General features: G+C 56.4%; 1 protein-coding gene across 1 annotated transcript; it reads right to left on the bottom strand.

The window, feature by feature from the left end:
* Window positions 1-1,420: 1,420 nt before the first annotated feature.
* IGSF9 (immunoglobulin superfamily member 9) lies at window positions 1,421-18,629 on the bottom strand. Its single transcript, XM_068965072.1, has 20 exons — window positions 18,572-18,629; window positions 18,128-18,316; window positions 11,908-12,060; window positions 11,037-11,191; window positions 10,689-10,806; window positions 9,125-9,266; window positions 8,850-9,002; window positions 8,623-8,710; window positions 6,574-6,714; window positions 5,989-6,105; window positions 5,614-5,764; window positions 5,294-5,417; window positions 4,860-5,035; window positions 4,197-4,447; window positions 3,899-3,983; window positions 3,625-3,801; window positions 3,370-3,412; window positions 2,198-3,058; window positions 1,806-1,933; window positions 1,421-1,602 (listed from the first exon to the last, which is right to left on the bottom strand). The coding sequence occupies exons 1-20, from the start codon at window positions 18,627-18,629 to the stop codon at window positions 1,421-1,423; spliced, it is 3,492 nt and encodes a 1,163-aa protein (XP_068821173.1).
* Between the last annotated feature and the right edge of the window lie 4,357 nt (window positions 18,630-22,986).

Raw genomic sequence — 22,986 nt, 5'->3', positions numbered from 1 at the left:
CAAGTGACTAGGGTGTGGCAGAACTGGAACTAGCAGGCCGGGACAGCTCCCGCACGTGGTCTTGCTCCCCACCTTCTTCAAGCCTGGGCAGAAACTAGCAGTGAGGTCATTCCTTGCCCAGGGCCCAAGGGGTGTGATCAGCTTTCGGACCCAGGGTTCAGACTTGACTCCTTTCTCCTTCATTTCCTCCCCTATGACCTGGCACCTCTGTTTTATCCTGGAGGGATCAGAAGAGGCTTCAGTGGAGGAGACTAGCATTTCTTCTGTCTCTGAGGATGGAGGAGAGCATCCTTTGGGGGTTGAAAGAATGCCCCCACCTGTTTTCAGGCTTCAGTTGAGCAGTCCCTCTGGGGTGGAGTCGCTGCTTATAGCCATCAGGGGAGTTCTTCATATATGATAGAAGCCCCCACTGAAACTTGTTTTCAAGCACATCAACAACCTGTGGCTTCTCACTTTTCCATTCTCTCTTGCCCGGCCCTCCCTACCTCTATATTCCGGTGATTCCCTGGGATGCCAAGTGTTTTTACTCCTCCCTACCTTCACACAGGCTGTTCCTCTGCCTGGGATGCTCTCCCTCCCATGACTGACTTCTCACTGCTCTGCCCATCACCAACTTGGTGGCTTTGGGGCAGATTACTAAAGCACTGAACACCTCAGGCACCTAGTCTATAAAATAGAGCTAATAGTACTACCTACCGCAGAGTGGTAGAGAATTCAACAGTACATGTACAAAATTTAGAGCAGTGCCTGGCTATTGTTCTCACTTCCTGTGACACGCCAGTCCCAGCACAAGCTGTAAGCATTCACTGTTTGCAGACTCCTCCCTTCATGCTACCTTAATAACCAACAGACAGCTTTATCACAGAACTTATCACAGCACACTGTAACTATTTATTTATTTTCCTGCTTCACTGACTAGAAAGAATTCCCCCAAGAGCAAAGATGTCTTGTGAACTTTGTATTTTTTCAGCACCTAGCTCAATGGCTGGACTTCAGCAGCTGACCTCAGGCAGCACTTAATAACTGCTTTTGGAATGGATCTTGAATGTATCTCCATTCTTTCACAGAGTCCCCTCACTGTTTAGGGTGTAGGGATTTCTTTCTACTTCCCTCTCAGATTCAAAGCAGATGACACACAGAAAGATTTTTCACTTTATTTACCTGTAAAAAAAAGCCTCACCCACACCACAAACACCACACACACACACACACACACGCACGCACACAGGCAGACCTAAGATCACCGTTGCAGTCCTCAGACTCGAGGGCCTCAGTCCGTACACCCCTCAGCAAGCCCACTGTCAGGGTCTCTGACTGAGCACCAAAGGGGCAGGGGCAGCATCCCCAGCTGGAGAAAGATCTTGCTGGGGGCTTCCCCTGCAGGGTCCGTGCGCCTTCACCCTGTCTCACGTTAGGGCATTCACAGCAGAGTGGCCTGTTCAGGGTGGAAGACGGACTGTCGATAGGCTGGTGGCCGGGACCTAGCGGCATCTCGGCGCCGGCGGAAGGCCAGGAATTCCTCCCGAAGGGCAGCACAGCGGGCCTCAGGGCCAGGAGCATGGGCAGCACTCAGGAGGCAGCTCTCCTCTGGAGTCTTCACACCTGCAAAAGGAAGGACAAAAGGAAGATGTCTTAAGGTCCCCTGGGTGAACTCTTGGGGTTCACCAGTACCATGAAGCTCTCTAGGGCCTGCCGGTGCAGAGGAGTCAGAGGAGCGGGCCTGGCTGGGAACAGGCTGAGTCCTAAGGCTGGGGGTGTAGGACGGTGAGGCCAGGGGTGCCTGCCTTTCTGGAAGGCTCTCACACCTAGCTCTGGCTCAGCTTCAAGTCGGGATCGAGGGCCAGCCAAGCCCACGTGCAGAGTCTCCAGCAACTCCATGTCCCCTGGGAATTCTGAGTCCCACTCATAGTTCTCATCCACAGATGTGTTCCTCCTGTGAAATGAGACAAATGTGTGGTGTGGGTAGAAGAATAGAGGGTAGCCAGAAAAGCCTGAACTGGTGACCCCAAGCTGAGGGTGGGCCATGGCTTTCCTCTGAAGATCCCTGGACCTCAGCGAAAGCTTCAAAAAGGAGACAAGCTCTCCTGGTCCCAAGGTGGGGATGGAGCAGGGAAGGCAGAGGGTGCAAGAGAGGGGTGGGGAGAATCTGTACAAGGCAGGGCAGGGCAGGGCAGGGCAGGGCAGGGACTGCCCTCACCTTTTGCTGACTGTCACCACATGCTCCCTCCGGGGCCACCTCTCAGGGCCACTGGCCCAGCTGCTGGTGTCTCCTGGAGCGGGGCTGAGGTAGCTGCCTCCTGCAGAGGGGGCTGTGGAGGGGGGCCGGAGGAAGGAGGCGCTGCCCCGCCCACTGCTCTGGCTTGTGAGGCTGCCTCGGGGGGCAGCAGGGAGAAGGCTTGGCAGCAGCCGCTCCCTCAGTGTCCAGTCAACCAGTGCTGTGTACGGGGGCTCTGGGGCGGCCCCAACCCCGACCATGGCCCCGGGAAGTGCTGCCCTGGGGGACTCAGAGTGGCAGTCCAGGGGCTGGAGGTTACATGAGGTGGGGCAGGGCCGGGTATCCATGTAATCTGGGGGTGGAGCAGGCCCGGGTTCCTCCACGGGGAGCCAGTCCCCGTCTACATTCATCTCCCTGAAGAAGGGCAGGCTCAGGTACTGGAGCAGGGGCCCTGGACCTGGCAGAGGGCTGGGTGGGGCCGGTCGAGGGGGCCCCACAGGGCTGATGTCTGCGATGCAGAGGGGTTGGGGCATCCCACTGGGGCTGCTGCTGCTGCAATCATAGGACCTGGCCTGACGCCGAGCTGGGGTCCTAGGCTCGGACTGCTCAGGGCCTGACTTGTCTCGGGAGGTCCCCACCTGGGGTCCCATCACAAAACGCCCATCTGGTCCCCGGCAAATGGGCTCCAGGGGTAAGGGCCCCCGGCTAGGTGGAGGATCCGGAGGGGGGCTGGGGGGTCCAGCGGGTTCCCCCCAGAGCAGACTCTGGCGCAGGCTGGGGACTGGGGAACCCTGGAGCTTCAGCTTCGCCACGCTGTCAGGACTGCCCGAGCCCGGAGCAGAGCTGGGGAAGGACAGGAGATCAGGGTCTGTGGTAGGGGGCCAGTCCCCCTCCCAGGAGCCAGCGTCAGGCCTTGAGAGGTTTGATGCAGAACAGAGCAGAGCTAGGGAGAGCAAGGGAGAGAAGGACCCACATGGTGGAGGGGTGGAGGGAAGGCACGGGCGACACGGGGCCGGCCCCCAGGCTGGGGCCTCTGCACTTCCATCCTCACCTCCCTCTCACTTCTGTTCCACCCCTTCTACCCCTCCCCAAGGTGCAGAAAAGGAAGGTGCTCACAGAAGGCAGAAGGAAGCCAAGGAAGCGGAGGCACTTACTGGAGAGCTGACTTTCCAGCGGGAGAGAAGATAAGAGGTGGGTCTGCAAGAATAAGAGGACAAGAGGTGACACGGGAGAAACCGAGCCCCACCAGGGCCCAGGGCGCAAGCCTCACTCCACACCAGACGCCACCCCATCTGCCTGGGGAAAGTGGAAAAAGTGGGAAGCAGGGGGAACACACCTGGCCCTGCCAGGGGGTTGGAGCTTCTCCAAGTAGGAGGTGCTTATAGAGGGCGGGGCCCCAAGTGACCTACCTTGGCGGAGGCGTTTGCGGCGGCGACGGGCGGCTCGGCGCCGGTTCATGAGGCAGGCGGCCAGGATGCTCACGAGCACAGCCACGCCCAGGAAGCAAACCCCGCCCACCACGCCGGCCAGCACTGGCTGGGGCAGGAGGCCTGGCAGCTGTGTGCGCGAGGGGTAAACCTCCAGGCCTGGGCAAGGGGACACGAGGGAGGGTCGGTGTCTATGACACAGGGGGCTCCGAGCCCCCCCAATCCCCAGGGTTCTGCCCTCCTGCCGGGTTCTCACCAGAAGTGGAGACGTTGGCTGTGTTGCTGGGATCACTGACATAGCTACCAGAGAAGGCCACGAGGCGGAATTCGTAGAGAACGTCCTGGGGATGGGGGTCCAAGAAGGGGGTCAAAGCTCAGCACTGCTCACCCCAAGCCCATTTAGAAAGACTTTGCAGTTGGAAGATACGGGTGAAGTAGAAAGCCAAGCGGAGGTAAGGATGGTCAAATCAGGGTGAGCCCAGGTTTGGGGAGTGCAGCAGGGGGCTGGAGGGCCACTGGCAGGACCCACACCCCTGCCTACCCGCCACACCTACCTTGATAAGTCCTGGCACCAACAGCTGCATTTCAGTGCCTGCCACGGCCCGATCCAACACCTCCCAGCCCTGGGAGCCCTGCCGGCCCTCCAGGATGTAGCCATCCAGCCTCTTAGGGACCAGTTCCGGGGGAACCCAGTGCAGGAGTACCCCCCGGGGCGTCCTCACCGCCACCAGACCTCGTGGAGGGGACAGGGGAGGCGACATCTCTGTCGGGGGAGGACTGGGGGCAGCTGGTGTGGTAGGAAGCCCTGAAGGGGACACAGAGGCATGTAAAGATTGCATTCCCAGTGCCCCTCCCCTGCTCCTCCACATCTGCTGGAAATGGAAGTGTTCCCCACGGACTGCAGCTCACCAGGCTCCTCTGTCCCTGGAATTCTCTAGGCAAGAATACTGGAGCGGGTTGCCATTGCCTTCTCCAGGGTATCCTCCCAACCCAGGGATCGAACCCCGGTCTTCCACACCGTAGGTGGATTCTTTACCATCTGAGCTACCAGGGAAGTCCTTCCACAACCCCTGGTGCCCAACTATTCTCCCAGAACCCCTAAAGTCAAGCCTCGATCATCTTCCACAAACCCTTCTGGCCACTCCCACGCAGACTGCCCCCGTCTGGACTTTCCCTGCAGCCCTTCCCCATCCTTGTCTGCTGCTCTGATCGCTCACCTTCAGGGGCAGACAGGACAATCTCGCTGAAGGGCCCGCTCCCCAGCTTGTTCTGAGCGAGGACACTAAACTGGTACTGGGTGTGGGGCTGCAGGCCTGGCACTAGGAGGAAAGCAGCACCCACGGGCACTGCCAGGGACACCCAGTCATGGTGGGCTCGGTCAGGACGCTTTGCCCTGGAGGACAGGAGGAAATGGGGGGGGGGGCATTTCATGAACTAGGAAGAGGAGGAAGGTTGGAGTCCAGAGAGCTGACCTCCCCTGTCCCCTCAACCACCCCAGCTCTCAGGACCTGGGCTTTGAACCCCTGAGATTCTCTGAAAATTGGACAGCAGAGTCAGGGCATGGGCTGGCACAGAGAGGTAGGAGAGAGGGCAGAGAGCCAGAGGGACTCAGGTTGAGGGGTAAGAGGGATGGCAGGGGCAGGTCACTCACAAGGGGGTGTACCAGACACTGAATCTCTGCAGATAGCCACCATCAAAGCCAGGCTCCCAGGAGACATTGGCACCCTTGGGCAAAGGTACCACGGACACATTGGTGACAACGTGGGGGCTGGTGCCTGGGTGGGGGCAATGGAGGGATACTGGTCAGGATCCTGAGGGAGGGCGAAGAGTTCAGGGGATCCAAGCCTTCCGCTCACCACCCATCATCCCAGGGGCTCCCCACCTAAGATCGCCGTCTGGGGCCCCCCAAACGATTCTTTCCCCTGGGTCCTCCCCACACGGCTGCCTCCAGCCTGCTCTGCAGCCACTAACCCAGCACGTAGACATTCGTGGAGGCGGCCACTCGGGCCACAGCATTGCTGGCCGTGCACTCCCAGCGGCCGTGGGCCTCCTTGGTCAGTGGTCGCAGGATGAGGCTACTGTTGCTGTCCACCTGGGCCTGGCCCTGCAGCCCCCGGCCCACCTACAGAACCACTGGTCAGCCCTGAGGACACACGCAGCCACCCCTCACCAAGGGCGCCACTCAGCTCTCGGGGCAGCTCCAGTTTCCTCCCCAGCCAGCCCTCTCTTCCTCACCTCCTGCCCACCTCCCCTCTCCCCACAAACATCCAGGGGCACAGAGAGGCAGGGGTGCGGCGAGTGTGAAAGCAGGTGTGAATACAGGAGGAGTGGGGTCAGGAGCCTTACCTTGGCCCAAGAGATAGTAGGTGAAGGGTCTCCCCGGGCAGAGCAGGGGATAAGGAGTTCTCGCCCTACTTCTTGGAAATATTCTTCTTTGGGACGTTCCAGAAAAGCTGGGGGGGCCTGCAACCCAGATCTGGCATTGGGTGGGGGCTCTCTCACACTGCCGCCTGAGGGCCATTCCCCCCCTTCTCTGGGGCCACCATCTGTCTGCATCTCTCAGTGTCTTGCTAGCTCGCCTGTCCCCAGCAAGGGGGCTGGAGGGACATTATTGGAGAGACCAGGGCTGATGGGCAGAGGCCTCTCTGAAGATGTACAACGCTCTAGAGAATACCCTTCACCCTCCCCTTTGCTTCCTACTCTCTTCACTCCAGAGAGGGAGGCAGCCTGTTAAAGGGTTGGGGCGGGCAGGGGACCTTCCTCTGCTGTGGCATCTGATGGCTGCCACTACCATGGCAAACAGACATGGAAGCCCCGCTCCCCACGTGTCTGTCCCACCCACCTCGGCCTGGTGTCAGTACCAGCCTTGCATCTTCAGCCACCTGACCTGCTGCCACTATCCCCGCCCCCATCCCCCACCCCAAGCCGCACCTTGAGCAGAACACGGGTGACTGGGGAGGGCCCTGCAGTGCCAAGACTGTTGTAGGGGGTGCAGGAGTATTCTCCCAGTGCATCCTCGTTCCCCAGGGCAATGATCAGGGAGCCTTCTGGGCCCTGGGACCAGCCGGGGAACTGGAAGCAAGAGGAGATGACAGCCAGACAGAGACGCTCAGCAGAGGCCAGACCAGAGATGGAGAGAAGCAGTGCACGGGAGAGACCCGCGTCTGCACGGAGGCGGCCGCAACCTACCCTTAGGCTGGCCCCTCTCTGAATTCCGCCCTTCCACTCTCTTTCCTACAGGGGGGCTGCTACCAGTGGTGTGAAGGCAGCCTATTGATAGCACTGGGGCTGTGAGCAATGGAGTTTGTCAGAGGAATGGAGGCTGACAAACTCCAGGGGAGCCACTCAGAGGGAATCTGGAGTGAATGGCACCCCGTGGGGTTGAGCCGTGTGAGGTTCTCTGCCTGCTGCCTTCCAAGCCCTCCACGATTACATTCCCTATCTTACACCCCACATCAGCTCTTCTTCCTGGCTTCCCGAGTTCTGTACAGTCAAAGGCTAACATCTGACTCCTTACTCTGTCTCACGCCCCACATCTGTCCTCCTGGGAAGGCCTTTTGTTCCATCCATCTTCACGTCTATCCCTCTAACTCAGGCCTCGTAACCTCTCACCCACAATCTCATTTCAGCAGCCTCTGCACCACAAATGTCCACTCTCTTCCCCTTCATTTCTCTGACAAACTCAACTGCTCACAGCCCTGACGCTATCATATAAGCTTCCCTGGTGGCTCAACGGTAAAAAATCTGCCTCAGTGCAAGAGATGCGGGTTTGATCCCTGGCTGGGGAAGATCCCCTGGAGGAGGGCATAGCAACCCACTCCAGAATTCTTGCCTGGAGAATTCCATGGACAAAGAAGCCTGGCGGGCTACAGTCCATAGAGTTGGACATGATTGAAGCAAGTGAGCACACTCGCATGGACACACTGATGCTATCACACCATTGCTCAAGCAATTTCACTGGTTCCAAATGCCTTTTGACTTTTTTTTTAACCTTTGAAAAAATTTATTGAGTACTACTATGGTTGCAGAAGCCCTGGGGTGACTAGGATTAAAAGATGCAATACTAACCCACAAGGAATTTATTGTCTTTGCAGACAAACAAAAAATCTCAATCACCTTGGAATGAGGTAATATTAACTTGGCATCCATATTCTTCCCTTTGGTCCCAACCTGTCTTTCCAGATTCTCTGCATCAGTCATGTCCCCACAGGAATCGTAGCTCCCACCCAGCTGGATGACTCATTATGCCATAAACGCACTATACTGCTTCCTGCCTCTGGGCCCTGGTTTCTGCATGGAATGTCTCTCTGCCCTTCAAGGCCGTCATTAGCATCCCAGAAGCCCTTGCTGATCTGTCCTCAACCAGCCCTAAGAGGAAGGTGCTCGCCACCTCCTGCCTCGCTAGCCTTCCAGCAGAGTGTCTGTGGCTGTGCCAGCCCCTCGAGGCACGGATGTCTCTTTGCTCCTGTTCCTACCAGACACCAGGCACAGCACCCGACAACCACGGATGTCATTACTACTTTCCCAGTCTGTCCCATCCTCCCCTTCTTCCCCCGGTGTCTCACGTCCATAACTGCATCTCTGTTCTTGCCCTGCAAACAGGTTCATCTGTCCCATTTCTCTAGATTTCATATATGTGTGAATAGACAATATTTGTTTTTCTCTCAAACAGATGGCTAGTAGGAACCTGCGGTAAAGCACAGGGAACTCAGCTCGGTGCTCTATGATGACCTAGAAGGGTGGGATGGGAGGGGGATGGGCTGCAAGGGAAGCTCCAATGGGAGGGGATATATGTATACATAGAGCTGATTCACTTTGTTGTACGGCAGAAACTAACACATTACAATGTGATTATACTCCAATTAAAAAAATAAAAGAGGTGTACGATCTCCAGTCACTGTATTGATCAAAGGCCACCCCAGCTGTCTTGACTAGAATAACACCAAGCTAAGCCCTCTCTCCCCTGCCCCAGGCCTGTACCTTGTCCAGCTGCAGGGCCTGCCCATCCTTGGTCCAGCTGACAAAGAGCAATGGGGGATTGGCACGAACGGGGCATCGGATCACCCCCCGCATGCCCACGGGCAAGGGCGTCTCAGGAGGCATGGCGGTCACCTGCGCTGGGTCTGGGGGAAGCAGTGACAAGTTGTAGGGGAGGAGCTGAGCCTGGCCCAAGGAAGTGAAGCAATCTGTCGAGGGAGCCGGGGTGGGGCTTACAGAGCACAGTGAGGTAGGCAGAGGCCGAGGGCGGGCGCAGGAGGCCGTTGCTGGGCACACAGGTGTAGCGGCCGGCATCATCAGGCTGGGCGGCCTGCAGCCGCAAGCTGCCATCCACCAGGATCCGCACTCGGGGCTGCAGGCGGCTGCAGTATGGCACGGGGGCGGAGGGGTCCAGGCCTTGCTCAGCCAAGGGACTCCTCAGACTGCCCACCAGTTCCCCACCCCCACCCCACCACACCACACCCTAGCACACGCAGAGCCCTACCTGATGTGGAAGACGTTGGTGCTGTCCTGGAACCAGCTGTAGGTGAGGTTAGCAGGGTATGCCTCAGCTCGGCAGGCCAGAGAAACATCCTGGGAGGCATTGACTGTGCTGTTCTTGGGGGGCACCACAATGACTGGGGGTCCTGGGAAGGGGGAAGCACAGGGGAAGGAGGGGCCTCAGCCCAGTTTCCCAGGAACCCTGAGGTCACTTCTGCCTCTCTCCCTAGTCTGCCCTCTAGAATACAGGGCTGGTTGCTACAGGGCCTCAGGAATGGAAACAGGCCCTAACCCTTTTATTTAACACAAGTTCCTCCTCTGCTCCAGCAAGCTCGCTTCCCTACCAGGGACAGCCACATTCACCCAGTTTAATCCTCTGCTCACCCTTTACACCATCACCTTTTCCACCCCTCATCTATCTACACCATCTACAACACCTCTGTGTCTCCTATCCTAATCCAGGCACCCAATACCTTACCCCAGGATGCTGCAGCAATCCCTGACTCCATTCATGGCCATTCATGCAAAAATGTCTCCACCCACCCACTCTGGCCACAGAATTCTTCTGCCCAAGAATCCGCAGCAGCTCCTGGCTCCCAGCACATTAAGCTCAAACTTCTTGACCCAGCCCTGTGGGCCCTTGTGACCCCACCTGGCCAACCATCTTTTCAAACATCAAGCCTTCCATACTCTTTCAAGTCAGTATGGGAGCTCACTGGGCCCATGCCAGGCAGTCTTGAAGGCTCTTCCCCAAGAGCCTGACTAGGCCACAGAGACCCTGCCAAACCACCTTTTAACCCCACTGCTGTCTCCCTTCTCCAGGCTCCAACTACATGAGTGGCCAGTAATAAGAGGTAATGATACAAGCTGGAGTGCAGAACACCTCCAGGCACGCCAGGTGGGACTGACCTGACCTGCATTTAATCCTCTTAAGAGCCTTTTGTGATAGAAATTATTGTCTCCACTTCATAGATGAAGACATGAAGGCTCAGAGGCAGACAGATTGTAAGGCGACTTGCCCCAGATCAGTGGGAAGGCAACTTCACATCAGGCCTTCCCGACGCCAGACTTCACCCTGCACCACTGCCCAGCGCTGCCTCCCCCACAGCACCCAGGAGAGCAGGGCTTCACCTCTGCATCTCATTCCCGAGGTCACCAGGGGGCTCTATGAAGGCAGAGTGTACTTTTCAGCTTTCCTTCTGAAGGGAAGGGCTTGACCACAAATTACTGTGCTCGGCTGAAGCTAAGTCTTGTAACAATCCTGAGAGGCAGACAGGAACTTCTTTGTGTAGACGAGGAAGCTAGAGGTCAAGGGGGTTCTGGGGGTCAGTCTGACACCAACACCCCATGCCCTTCCCACTGTACCACACTGCTAGGCACTAAATACCTGCATTCACTGACCCTTTTACAGGCAAGATGCTGGTTTTAGAGGCATTGGGAGCTCCCTCCCTCTCCAGGGGCCCCTGCCTCAGGCCCAAGTCCGCCCCCCAAGCTTTGTGCACCCCCAGCCACAGGTCAGTCCTCTCACGCGCTATGTCCAGCTTCCCGGCCCTCCCCCGAGACAGCACCTAGCACCAGCAGCTGGGTGGCGTGGGTGGCGCTGCCCTCGGTGCTGGAGGCTTGGCAGGTGTAGACCCCGGCGCTGCTTCGCTCCACCCTCCGGATCCGCAGCGTTCCGTTCAGCACCTAGAGCAGAAGTCAGCGAGCGGGACCCAGGCATCTCCTCGCCCACAGCGGGCCTCAGACGCCCCTGCACTTCCGAGGCCAGCCAGCAGAGGGAGGCAGCAGGCCAGGCTCGGAGAAGCCCGGGCCAAGCCCCTCCTCCGGCGGGTCTCCCAGCCTGGCCTCACTCGCTCTGTCCTGCAGCCTGTTCCCAGGCCACCACCTGCCCCACACTGTCCAGCCGCAGGACTCACCTGCACTTGACTCTGGCCCTGGCCGAGGTCCTGTCCTCGGAGCTTCCAAGTCACCCGAGGTTGGGGGTTGCCTTGGGCCACACACCGCAGGGTGACCGGCTCCAGTTCCCACACTTCGAGCACCTGGGGAGGCGTCTCCAGGAACTGAGGGGGCGCTGTGAGGAGAGAGACATCAGGGGGTGCCAGAGGGGCCACCAGCCCAAAGAGTTGCATCCCAGGACCAGAGAGGCAGATCAGGGCTGCAGCCCTCAGCTCATCAGGCTGACCACCTTCAGGGGAATCCCCAGCCCTGGGCCACCCTGTCTGCAGCACCCAGGGCTCAATGAGGACGCACCGGCCCATCCCCGCAACAGCCTGCAGAGCTGGCAAGGGAGCGGAGCACAGGATAGGTGTTCAGAGCTGGGAGAGAGCCAGGTGCCCTCTAGAGTCGGGAGGCCTGGGTTTTAGACTCTGCCGCTAATCAGTGGCACAACCCAGTTTCCTCATCTATGACATGGGAATACTTGTGACCTCCTTCCTTCTTAGGGTTGAGACAGAATTCATGAGGTACTGGGTTAAAAGGGGTTTTGATAAAACAAAGTATTGTATATATGTGACCAATGTCTCACTCGGGGTTCAATAACCCCTTATCCCCTATCCATTATGCTATCCTGGTCAGGGAAGCAGGAGCAGGGAAGAGACAGGAAGTTCCCAACACAGAGCCAAGAGGCTGATTGGTTTTAGGTGTGAAGAATGGAAAGGGCAGGAGTGGGGGTGGGCGGGGTGAGATGTAAACAAGGGGTGTCAGCAGAGTGGGGCTTCGGGACTGTCCTTCCACCCTCCCCCCTTCCACGTGCCCCCCCCTCCTTCACCACAGCCCCCAGCTTCCTACAGTTGACGGTGAGATGCACCCAGGAGCCGTTAGCAGAGTCGTCCTCAGGGCTGTGCTGGTCTAGGAAGAGTACGCGGCACTCGTACCAGCCCTGGTCTTCAGCCCGGAGCCCCTCGATCTGGAGAGATGCCCCCTTCTGAAGCCGGACACGCCCTGGGAAAACAGCCCTGGATCAAGGGTGCTGAAGGGACCGCATGGGAGCCCCAAGCCCCTGATCACACCGGTCATTCTCAGATGTAAAGAACAGGCTGTCTCTCCCAGCCACCCTACTACAGTGGGGTCCAGAGAGGCACAGATGGGGTTGGGGTCACTGAGGGCAGATCCCTCCCTTCAGCCCCTCGAGTCATTCCTGCCTTTCAGCAGCTGGGACCCAGCTTAGACAAAGAGAAACCAGAGCGGCAGCAGGCGGACAAGGCACAGAGCTCAATGACGCCTAGCTTCCGGGACTGTAGGGAAAGGGGCTCAGAGAACCAGCTCTGTGTCTCCTCTGGAGTCATACAGAACCTACCCATCCTTGAGCTCTTTTTGTAAGGGAGTTCCTGGGAGTACTCCTGCCAGAGGACTCTGTCCCCAGAAACCACAGCAGTGTTTGGGGCCCGAGCAGGGATCCAGACCTCGCCTACCAAAGCCCCTAATCCGCCGGGGTTATTATCAGTGGCCTAAGCGCCTTAGGGTGGCCAGAGTCCAGCCCAGCCAGGCAGCAAGGTCAGCAGCCTCCTCACCCCATTCCCTCACGCTCCAGGGCATCCAGGCTGCGGCTGACAGACTTCATAGAGCTCCACAGTGCACCCAGCCCCAGGGCAAGCAGGCAGCGCCCTTCCGCCCTCAGCATCCTCTCCTGGCACAGTCCTGCACCACAGACAGCTTCGCGGGTCCCTGGCAGCGCGACCCAGGGAGCAAGCCACACACTGCAGCCAGAGAGACCTAGCGTCCAGCTCTGCTATATACCCTCTTGGCTACACCACTTAAACCTCTCTCTCAACATCTGCTTCTTCATCTATAAAATGAGAGAGAGAGAAAAAAATCCAAGTGGGGTAGATGGAAGCCAGGCAGCACGATGCTTAAATAAAACGGTTGAACAAATGAATGAGCTCAAGATTTGAAATCGCAGACTGCACTCAACCTTGGCTCCATCCTTCACCTGACGACACACCGTCTGCCCCTTCTCCCCTGCGTCAGTCAACAGCACCATCACGCATGTCCAGAGACCTGGGGTCATCTTCACTCTCACATCAGCTTGCTCAGTTAGCCTTTGGTGTTCTCTCTTTCACTCCCACATGAGCTTGTTCAGTAAACCTTTCAGACTCTACTTCTTGAATACTGTTTCCCTCTCTATCACCTTCACTTTAGTTTAGTCGCATATGCAGAGAACATCATGAGAAATGCTGGGCTGGAGGAAGCACAAGCTGGAATCAAGATTGCCGGGAAAAATATCAATAACCTCAGATATGCAGATGACACCACCCTTATGGCAGAAAGGGAAGAGGAACTAAAAGAGCCTCTTGATGAAAGTGAAAGAAGAGAGTGAAAAAGTTGGCTTAAAGCTCAACATTCAGAAAACGAAGATCATGGCATCCAGTCCTATCACTTCATGGTGAATAGATGGGGAAAGAGTGGAAACAGTTGCTGACTTTATTTTGGGGGGGCTCCAAAATCACTGCAGATGGTGATTGCAGCCATGAAATTAAGATACTTACTCCTTGGAAGGAAAGTTATGACCAACCTAGACAGCATATTAAAAAGCAGAGACATTACTTTGTCAACAAAGGTCTGTCTAGTCAAAGCTATGGTTTTTACAGTAGTCATGTATGGATGAGAGAGTTGGACTATAAAGAAAGCTGAGTGCAGTCCATCCTAAAGGAGATCAGTCTTCAGTGTTCACTGGAAGGACTGATGCTGAAGCGGAAACTCCAGTACTTTGGCCACGTGATGCGAAGAACTGACTCATTTGAAAAGACCCTGATGTTGGGAAAGATTGAGGCAGGAGAAGGGGACGACAGAGGATGAGATGGTTGTATGGCAGCACCGACTCAATGTACATGAGTTTGGGTAAACTCCGGGAGTTGGTGATGGACAGGGAGGCCTGGTGTGCTGCAGTTCATGGGGTCACAAAGAGTCGGACTCGACTGAACGACTGAACTGAACTGAACTGATTGCAACTCTCAACTGGGTTATGCAAACAACCCACAAAGGGGTCCCACTGCCTTCATGTTCATCAGGTGCCCACCCCACTTTGACTTTGGATAAGGACAAATGACATTTTCTAAATATTCTGGGTTATGCAAAACAGATGAAACCAGACTATGCCTTTACTTAGCCCTTCCTCTGTGTGTTAGTCGCTCAGTCGTGCCCGACTCTTTGTGACCCCATGGACTGCAATCCACCAGGTTCCTCTGTCCATGAGATTTTCCAGGCAAGGATACTGGAGTGGGTTGCCATTTGCTTCTCCAGGGGAACTTCCCAACCCAGGGATCGAACCCGGGTCTCCTGCACTGCAGGCAGATTCTTTACCGACTGAGCTACAAGGGAAGCCCCCTAGTACCAGACAATCTGAAGCTGTTGGCACACTCACCCACTCCAATCTGCTTCCTTTCTACCTCTAGGGTCATCTTTCTGAAACAGAATCAACCCGTGGGGGCCCTGATGCCACCAGGGAATGAGAGAAGTATCAGGCTGAGGCTGGCTCTGGGATCTCAGGCAAGGGTCCTTTTTCTTCTAAGAACAAGGTGCAGGGGTGGGGATTCTCCAGAAAGGGTGGAGCTACTTAAAGGGCTGGGTGCTTAAATCCGCACCTAGATAAGCCTGGGTCTCTCAGGTAAACATTGAACATGATCCCACCCTTTCTCCCACCAGTGGGATTCCTCAGTAACCCTAACCTGCCAGGCCATGGAACCCCGCAGACTGCACTGCGCCCTCTTCTAAGTCCCATGTGATGGTAACTTTTGATTACAGTGATCTTCAAGTGCTACAAAGAAGGAAGAAGACAGAAGGGAAATCAAGTTTGGGATATGCGCCATGTAATATCAGGCAATGTCACCATACTTAATCCTCTCAAGAATTCCAGTAAAGGAACTGATGTTAAGCTTCTTTCCAAAATCACGTGGCTATTCAGCCATACAGGCAGGCCTGCTTTCTCATGATGCAGTAGGCTCTCCACTGCTCACTGGTGTGAGGACCCAGTGACGCTCAGGGCACTCATCCCTGAGCTTAGCCAGTATATTCTCACTTGGCGTGTGTTGGTAGTCAGTGGGTAACAGCTCCAAATGTCTGTTGATCAGAATATCCAATAAAGCACACCGTATGTCCTAACTTCTCTGTGAGGTATGGATGGCTAGACTGGAAGTGTCACAGAAGAACAGGAAGCTGGCCGGGAACAGGTGGTCCTGTGCCCTCCCGAGTCCTGGGTCCCCCTTCTGGAGGCCCATCCTCTACCTACAGAGCCAAAGTGAGTGTCTCCAGACCTCTCCACACGCAAGGGTGTGTACAGGAAGGAAGAGACACAGTCCCCACTCTTGCAAAGCTCTCCAAAGGCAGAGCTCTCTCTCTCATGTACAAGTGCAAGTTCACATACACACAGAAGTCCAAGAATCAGGCCTAACTGTGCCCGGATACTCCGAGAAACTAAGAAGCAAGAGGCGTACAGGTTTCCAGGAAGAGGTGACTCTGCAGAGAGTGAGAGTTACGCAGTTAATCGTTCAGTCCTGTCCCCGACTCTTCGCGACCCTATGGACTGCAGCCCACGAAGCTCTTCTGTCCATGGGATTCTCCAGGTAAGAATACTGGAATGGGTAGCCATGCCCTTCTCCAGGGGATCTTCCGGACCCAGGGATCAAACCCGAGTCTCCTGCGTTGCAGGCAGATTCTTTACCGTCTGAGCCACCAGGGAAGCCCAGGGGATGCAAGGATAAAAGGTGGTGAGGAGAGAGGACTCTTCTAAATGGAGGACGAGAAAACTGATTTCTTTTTCGGCTGTTCATCATGTGAGATCTTAGTTCCCCGACCAGGTATCTAACCTGTCCCCCCTGCATTGGAAGCATGGAGTCTCAACCACTGGACCACTAGGGAAGTCCTTGAGATAACTGATTTTTATCAAAGAACTCAGGACAGAGAGAAAACTCATGTCCCTTCTGCCACAGAGGGTATTTTGAAACTCTCAAGAAATATAGCATGAAAGTCAAAGACCAAAAGCTGGCCCCATGAATTGGAAGAGCTAATCTAAGACCCACCCCAGGGAAACTGGTAGAGAGGAAGGGGACCCTCTTTTCTCTCCACACCTAGGATTTCACACCATGACGGCGCTGTCCGGGGTTCTTTACACACAGCAGCTAATTTCATTCTAGGATTTAGTCCTGGCTTGTTTTATAGTGCTTTTACTACTTTTGCACTAGTCCACAAATCCAGTCTCCTCTGCTAGATGGATTCTAAAGTCATCAAAGATAGGAAGCCTTCCCTTCAGTGTAATCCCTGAAGGCTCCAAACAGTCTCTCTCGTGGTTCCTCCCACATTCTAGGCCATGGGCCTCACACACAGTCCCAGGCCATCTCCCCTTCGTTTGCCCAGAGGGTTTATGACAGGACACCATTGTCCTTAGCAACCTCCACCTCCCGTTGCCTAGCAACTGCAGTTCAGAGTCCCCTGCACAAAGGCTGAGAGGCCCATTCCACACTGGGAGGCAGTAAAAGGGTTAATGGGTACAGGGGCCTCTCCCCAGGGCCCTGACTCCCCATATCAGCTCTCCCTTGACCAGAAGCTTCAGACCCAGGGGAGGGGTGGGCATGAAGGGCAGGGGTAGGAAGAAAGCCCCCGAGGTTACTGCTCACAGCCGGGCAGCTCAAAGGAACACCACAGAGACGAAAAGAAAACCCACAGGTTGCAAAGTTGCTACCTTCCAGACAAAGGGCGGAGGGAGGGCAGGAAGGAGAGTTGCACATCACCACCCCCAACTCCCCCATTCCCACCCCTGCCCAGAGGCGACCCCCGAAAAGCCTCCCCCTAACCCTGCCCTCAGTGGGGCAACGTTCTGCATCCACGAGCCTCAGCCCAGCGGCTCCCCAGCCCGGCGGGCAGAGGCCAGGATCGGGGGCTGGGCCCGGCCATTGTCTCTCCGCTTGTCCTAAGTGGGGCCCCCGCTTTCATCAGTTCTCCCAAGCGGTTCTCCCCAGGCTTGTGCAGACACATACGCTCCCACCAGGCTGTTTGCCAACAACTGCCCCCAGTTTGAAAATAAACCCTTCCCTCTGCACCACCTGCCTGAGCCTCCTCCCCTCTGTGCTCAGCCTGCCCCGCGGTGACAGCTTAGCCAATCCTGTGGCTTCTCCCAGGATTCAAACTAAAGAGGGAAAAGGGAGGGGGTCCCCCTACCCCCATCGACGGCCTCCCAGGTGGCCTTTCCTGGGTTTCCCCTATGAGGAGGCAGCCAGACTCTTGCCAGCCGCCCCAGCCCCAGCCCTGGGTTCTCCCACACTCTGCCCTCAGAGACCTGCACTAAACCATTCAGATTAAGGCTCCCCGGAGATTAGGAGGAAGCTGAGCCTTTTCAGGGAGCAGCTGGGGCACAGGAGAAGGCCCCCAGGGAGGCCTATACACTATTTTAAGTCCATGTTGCAGCCAGCTGAAGCAGGAACCCAGCCCAGCCCCATCTGTTTGCGGATCTTTCGGGGAGCCTGGTTCCCTCTGGCCCTGCTCCGCTGAACTCAGAATCAGACAGATCAGAAACCCCCTGACCCTGCTGCCCCATCAGTCCACTCCCTAGAAGCCTGCTGCTAGAACCCCCCAAATCAGCATTTAAGAAAATAGGAGGGGAGGAGGGCAAGGGAGTGAGAAGATAGCAGAGCCAAGCGCCAGGAGAGGGCCAAGTAGGGGGAGACCAGGGAGGATCAGGAGGAGCCTGGGAGGTTCGCGATGAAAGAGGGATTAGAGAATTAGGATGGATACTTGCAGCAGGGCTGCAGGATCTCCTTTGGAACAGGCCAAGTGGAGTTCCAAACAGACCGTGCGTGCTCACGTGTGTGTGTGTGTGTGTGTGTAAATGAATGAATCCTTCAGTGAATGAACACTGCTTGGGAGCAGAGCCATGCTTGTTATGCAGAGTTCAGGCAGTGGAGCTGGAGATGAGGTTGGGGCAGGGACAGAGCTGTTAAGAAGAGGCCTTGTTCCCACTCTACCCAGCCCACCTTTGTTGGAGACACCTCCCAACCTCTCAGCTGAGGACAAGTCTTACCCACGTAATCAGGGTCGATGCGGGGAGAGTAGAGGCCAAACTGGATGAAGATGGGAAGCAGGAATCCAAAGCGCAGCCACTCGATGACATGCAGAGGGGGCCGGCCAGCCGGGGGCAGCAGGTCACAGCCCAGCACCGCACTCTCCCCGGCCCGGCCCACCACCGACACCACCTCAGGCTTCCCTCGACCTGCAGGGTGGGCAGGGCGGGCAGGCGGGTGGCATGAGGACCCAGCAGGGACCCAGAACCAGGGCTGGGAGGGGAGATACCCTCTCTGTCTCGGTGGGTTCCCCAGGCCTTGGTGATGGGGTTGAAGGAATCTATGACGTTGGCAGAACCTGAGCTGCTCCTCCCCTCCTCTGACCTGCGCACAGAGAACCCCGGGGGGACCACCCCTACCCCAAGGCCAACAGGGAGTTCTGGAGCCCAGGGAATCCAGCTCACCGTCAGCCCCTTGGCTGATGATCAGGCTGAGGATAGCCAGACTGAGGCACCAAACCATAGCCCAGCTGCCTGCTTGCCCGGCCCCTCCTCTCCACAGGGGCCCAGATGGAGGGGCCCGGGGATGTGCAGAGCCCAGCAAGCCCCTCAGTCCTTCTGATCAGGTCACAGGGATCAGCGCTCACTCTTCTGGACAGTTAGGGCTTGGCTCACGTCACACCTGAGAAAGCCGTTCTCTGGAGCACCACAGATCTAGATGCAAAATGCAAGGCAACATGCAAAGTGGGCCAGTGTTGGAAACCAGAGGAACCCCTCCCTCCTCCCGGAGTTGGAGTTAGAGGAAAGCTGGAGGTGAGCAAAGGCAGAGAAAGGGAAGAGGAGCGCAGATAAGTGGCGGAAGGGTGAGGGAGTGCTGGGGTGGGGAGACCAGACAGGTAAGGACATGTGGGAAGCAGAGGGCTGGAAAGATCATAGGAAAAGCTGAGGAATTCTGGGGATACCCTCTTTACTCAAGCTCTTGGAAATCTGCACCACGAGGGAACTGGGGTTCCTCTATACTTGGAAGAGGACTGGTCAGTTAAGTATGGGAGATACAGAGCCCCCATGGTCCAGCCTTCTCTCTGTCCTCTGTCCTTAGTCCTGATGCTAATTAACAAGGTAGCAGAGAGCAAGATAGAACCAGTATTATCACCTCCACCCCACGGTGACATATAAGGACAGTGAGGATCTCAGAGAAACCTGCTTAGGTGTACACAGTCAGTCAAAGGCAAAGTTGGGATGAAAACCCCCAGAAAGTGCCCGCCAGATCCTTGCCTCATTTCTGCAGCCTCTCTGAACCCTACGAGCCAGGAATCTTGTACCTCTTTCTCCACTCAACCTCCCAATACTGCTTTAGCCATGAATGCGTCAGACACTTGGGAGAGGAGCTCCCTCTCCATCTGCTGGTTTGGGGGTGCCCAGGCAGCATTCTCCAGGTCTGGGCACGTCCCAGGGCTTGTGAGCTGGCGGCTGGTGCCACTTCCTCTTCCTGATGCTGCCAAGGCAGCCCTCCATCTTGCCAGACACCATGACCCAAGTTCCTCCCATTTTTCTCTCCCTCCAGCATCCTCGGGGCCCAAGGTGTGCCAGGCTCTCGCTTCCCCAACCCCAGAGGCATGGCCCATATGAAGCTAAAAAGCCCAAGAGTCCCTAGGGTGTACAGAGTGAGCCCTGGGGGCTGGAGGGGAGGAGGTTCTGACAGCCCCAGGGCCTAAGCATCTAGGGAAGTCACAGTGGGGTGGTGCTGCCTTGGACCTGGCAGACCTAAGTGGACTCTGCTCTATAGGCCTCCACCCCGCTCCTGGCCTCACAGGTCAAGACCGGCTGTAAAACCTCCCCCATGTCCCCCAGCCTGATCCCTGCCTCTACTGAGGGGCCCTGCACATCTAACTCCTGATAAGTCACCAGCAAGCAGCCCCCGGCTTCCCACTGCCCCAAGTTCTCCCATACGTCACAGACATATCTTCTTCTAAAGGCATAAGAACTCCCAGGTCCCTCCTGGCTCAGTGTTCCGAAAACCCTAGTAAACCCAGGTTTGCCCAGAATCCCTCTGTTTTCCCTAAGAGCTTTCCAACTCTTCTGCCGCCACTAGGCTTCACCTGCTCTCCGCGCCCAGCACCCTCTCATTCTCCCATCCCAGTCATTCCCCACTCCTCACAACCTTCCCCACCCCCCACAATTCCCACTCTTCGCACCTGGTCTCCAATTGCACCAGATCCTCGGTGCTTCAGGGAACTCCCGGTCTCCCCCAGAATCGCCACCCGCCCACTTCTCCCATCCTCTCCGTGGAATGCTCCTGCCTCAGCCCACAATACACTTCTGATACCCCGCCCTCAATTCTCTTCTCCCTTGCCGTCTCCGGACCCCTGGAACTCCTCCTTGCGTCTGGAACCCACCGAGAACGAACCCCCCTCCCCACCTCCACACACACACACACGCACTACTTCCGAACTCCCCCAGTTCTCCGGAGTCACCATCCACCCACCAAGAATTCCACTTCACTCCCCAGAACTCCCCTAGTTCTGCTCCCCCAAAGAATTCCACAATTCCCCCGCTTTCTCCTGTCCCCCATAACTCCCGCACTGTTCATCCCCTCGCTGGCACCCCCATTCCACTGCCCCCAGAACACCCCCGCCCTCACCTGCTCCGCACCGCTCGGCCTCACTCTTCCAGCTACACAATAGGGGGCGGGCCCGCCTCCCCGCCTCGGATGCCCCGAGCGCCTCCCGTCGCCCTGGAGACCGCCAATCCCCCTCCCGCGGCGGCCAATTGGAGCTAGCAGAAGGCGAGGCGAGGCGGGCGCGACCCCCGAGCGGCCTGGGAATTGTAGTTTCGGGAGAGCAGGGCTCCGTGGCACGTGGGCCCGGGTCGCCCCCTGGTGGAGCTCGATACAACGAAGCGTGGAAAGACCGATCGGTCGGCCGCTTCCCGCTGCAAGCTTGCGCGGCTAAGCGGGTCAAGGCCCGGGCTCCTGGGGTCGCAGGAGCTGACCCGTAGCTGGTTCCTTGCACTCCTTCCTTCCTGGGTAAGCCACCTTAGACGTCCTCCCTTCGCCTAACGGGCTTAACCGCAGATGCGGCAGCCAGGGTTGAAACTCGAACCTGGCGGGCAGAAGCACCAGGCAGGGAGCAGGACTCCCCGCCCTCCTCCCAGGGGATCCACCCCGCCCCTCTGATCTCCTCCCCCATCCCCATCGCCACCTCCACCTCCACATATTCTTCTCTGGCCGGACTGGAAATACCTGTCTGCACTGGCGAGCTCCCAAATCTTGCCCAGGCGCCTCCCACTGTGTGCAGAGGGGAAGGCAGCGCTCCCAGCCTGAGGTTGCCAAGTCAGCTCCCAGCACCAACCACCCAGAGAAACGAGTCCAGAGGGAAGAAACTAGAGAGAGACATCCTGGCACGGGAGATGGGGAGAGGAGGACTGAAATAAACGATCACTTATTGAGCCCCCTGCAGGGAGCCAGACCCTGGACTAGGTGCTTCGGGACTCCTATGTGACCTGTACGGAAACTCTGTGAAGTATGTAAAGCTCCGTGTGACAAATAAGAAAACTGAGGTACTACAGGGTGAAGTAACCTCCCCAAGAACACAGGGCAGAGCTGGAGTGAATCCCAGCCTAGACTCCGTCAAACCCACCCACCTTGGGGACTTCAAACTCAGGCAGAAACACATCTTGCATGTCAGCCCTGTAGCCTTCTCTGCTTCCTCAACTTGGTGCTGTCTTGGGGATACAGGGTCATGACTCCTTCCCTACCACAAATCTGAAATTTAAAGATGCTTGCTCCTTGGAAGAAAAGCTATCACCAACCTAGATAGGGTAAAAGCTGAGACATCACTTTGCCGACAAAGGTCTGGATAGTCAAAATTAGGGTTTTTCCAGTAGTCATCTATGGATGTGAGAGTGGGACCATAAAGAAGGTTGAGCCCCAAAGAATTGATGCTTTCTAACTGCAGAGTTGGAGAAGACTCTTGAGAGTCCCTTGGACTGCAAAGAGATCAAACAAGTCAATCATAAAGGAAATCAGTCCTGAATATTCACTGGAAGGACTGATGCTGAAGCTGAAGCTCCAGTCTTTTGGCCACATGATATAAAGAGCTGATTCACCGGAAAAGACCCTGATGCTGGGAAAGATTGAAGGCAGGAGAAGAAGGGGGTAACAGAGGACGAGATGGTTGGATGGAGTCACTGTCTCAATGGACACAAGTTTGCACAAGCTCTGGGAGATGGTGAAGGACAGGGAAGGCTGGTGTGCTGCAGTCCATGGGGTTGCAAAGAGTCGGACACAACTGAGCAACTGAACAACAACAAAAGCCTGTCCTGGTGCTCCCCTGGAAGCCTTCCCTAAAAGCAGCGTGCTAATCTCACCCCAGTCTGAACTCCTGCCACTCACAGAGTGCACCAGGCATTTGATTCCCAGTCGTACCCATGGCACCAAGAAGACCCAACAGGATGGGTCTGACCACAGCTCACACCAGTATCCCTTCCACATCCTCCCTTCCGGGTGGTCATCCAGCCCTTTCTGACTAAATTCTGGGCTAAGAAGCTTACCACCCCTTGTAGTAATTCATTCCATCTTCAGGGGCTTGACTGCTGGAAAGTTCTAAAGGTGTAAAGATCTGGGTGCTTTTCACCACCTGAGATGAAAATGTGGGAAGGGAGTGAAGGAGGGGAGCAGGCAAGAGCAATGGAATGATTTCTCTCACTATCCCTCCAGCAAAGTCTCTCAAAGTGGCCCTTCAAATGTTACAATGTGACAAACTGACCTAACAGTGCTGAGATTCTAATGAAAACACCTAGTGAACACAACAGGAAAGCAAGGCCAAGTAGAATGCCTGGGAAAGATGGTGGAAGAGTGTGACATTTGTTATATCTTGGGC

Source organism: Capricornis sumatraensis, chromosome 2, assembly GCF_032405125.1.
Source record: "Capricornis sumatraensis isolate serow.1 chromosome 2, serow.2, whole genome shotgun sequence".
NCBI lineage: Eukaryota > Metazoa > Chordata > Mammalia > Artiodactyla > Bovidae > Capricornis > Capricornis sumatraensis.
Note: the sequence above shows the minus strand (reverse complement) of the source record. Positions and strands in the feature narration are given on the sequence as shown.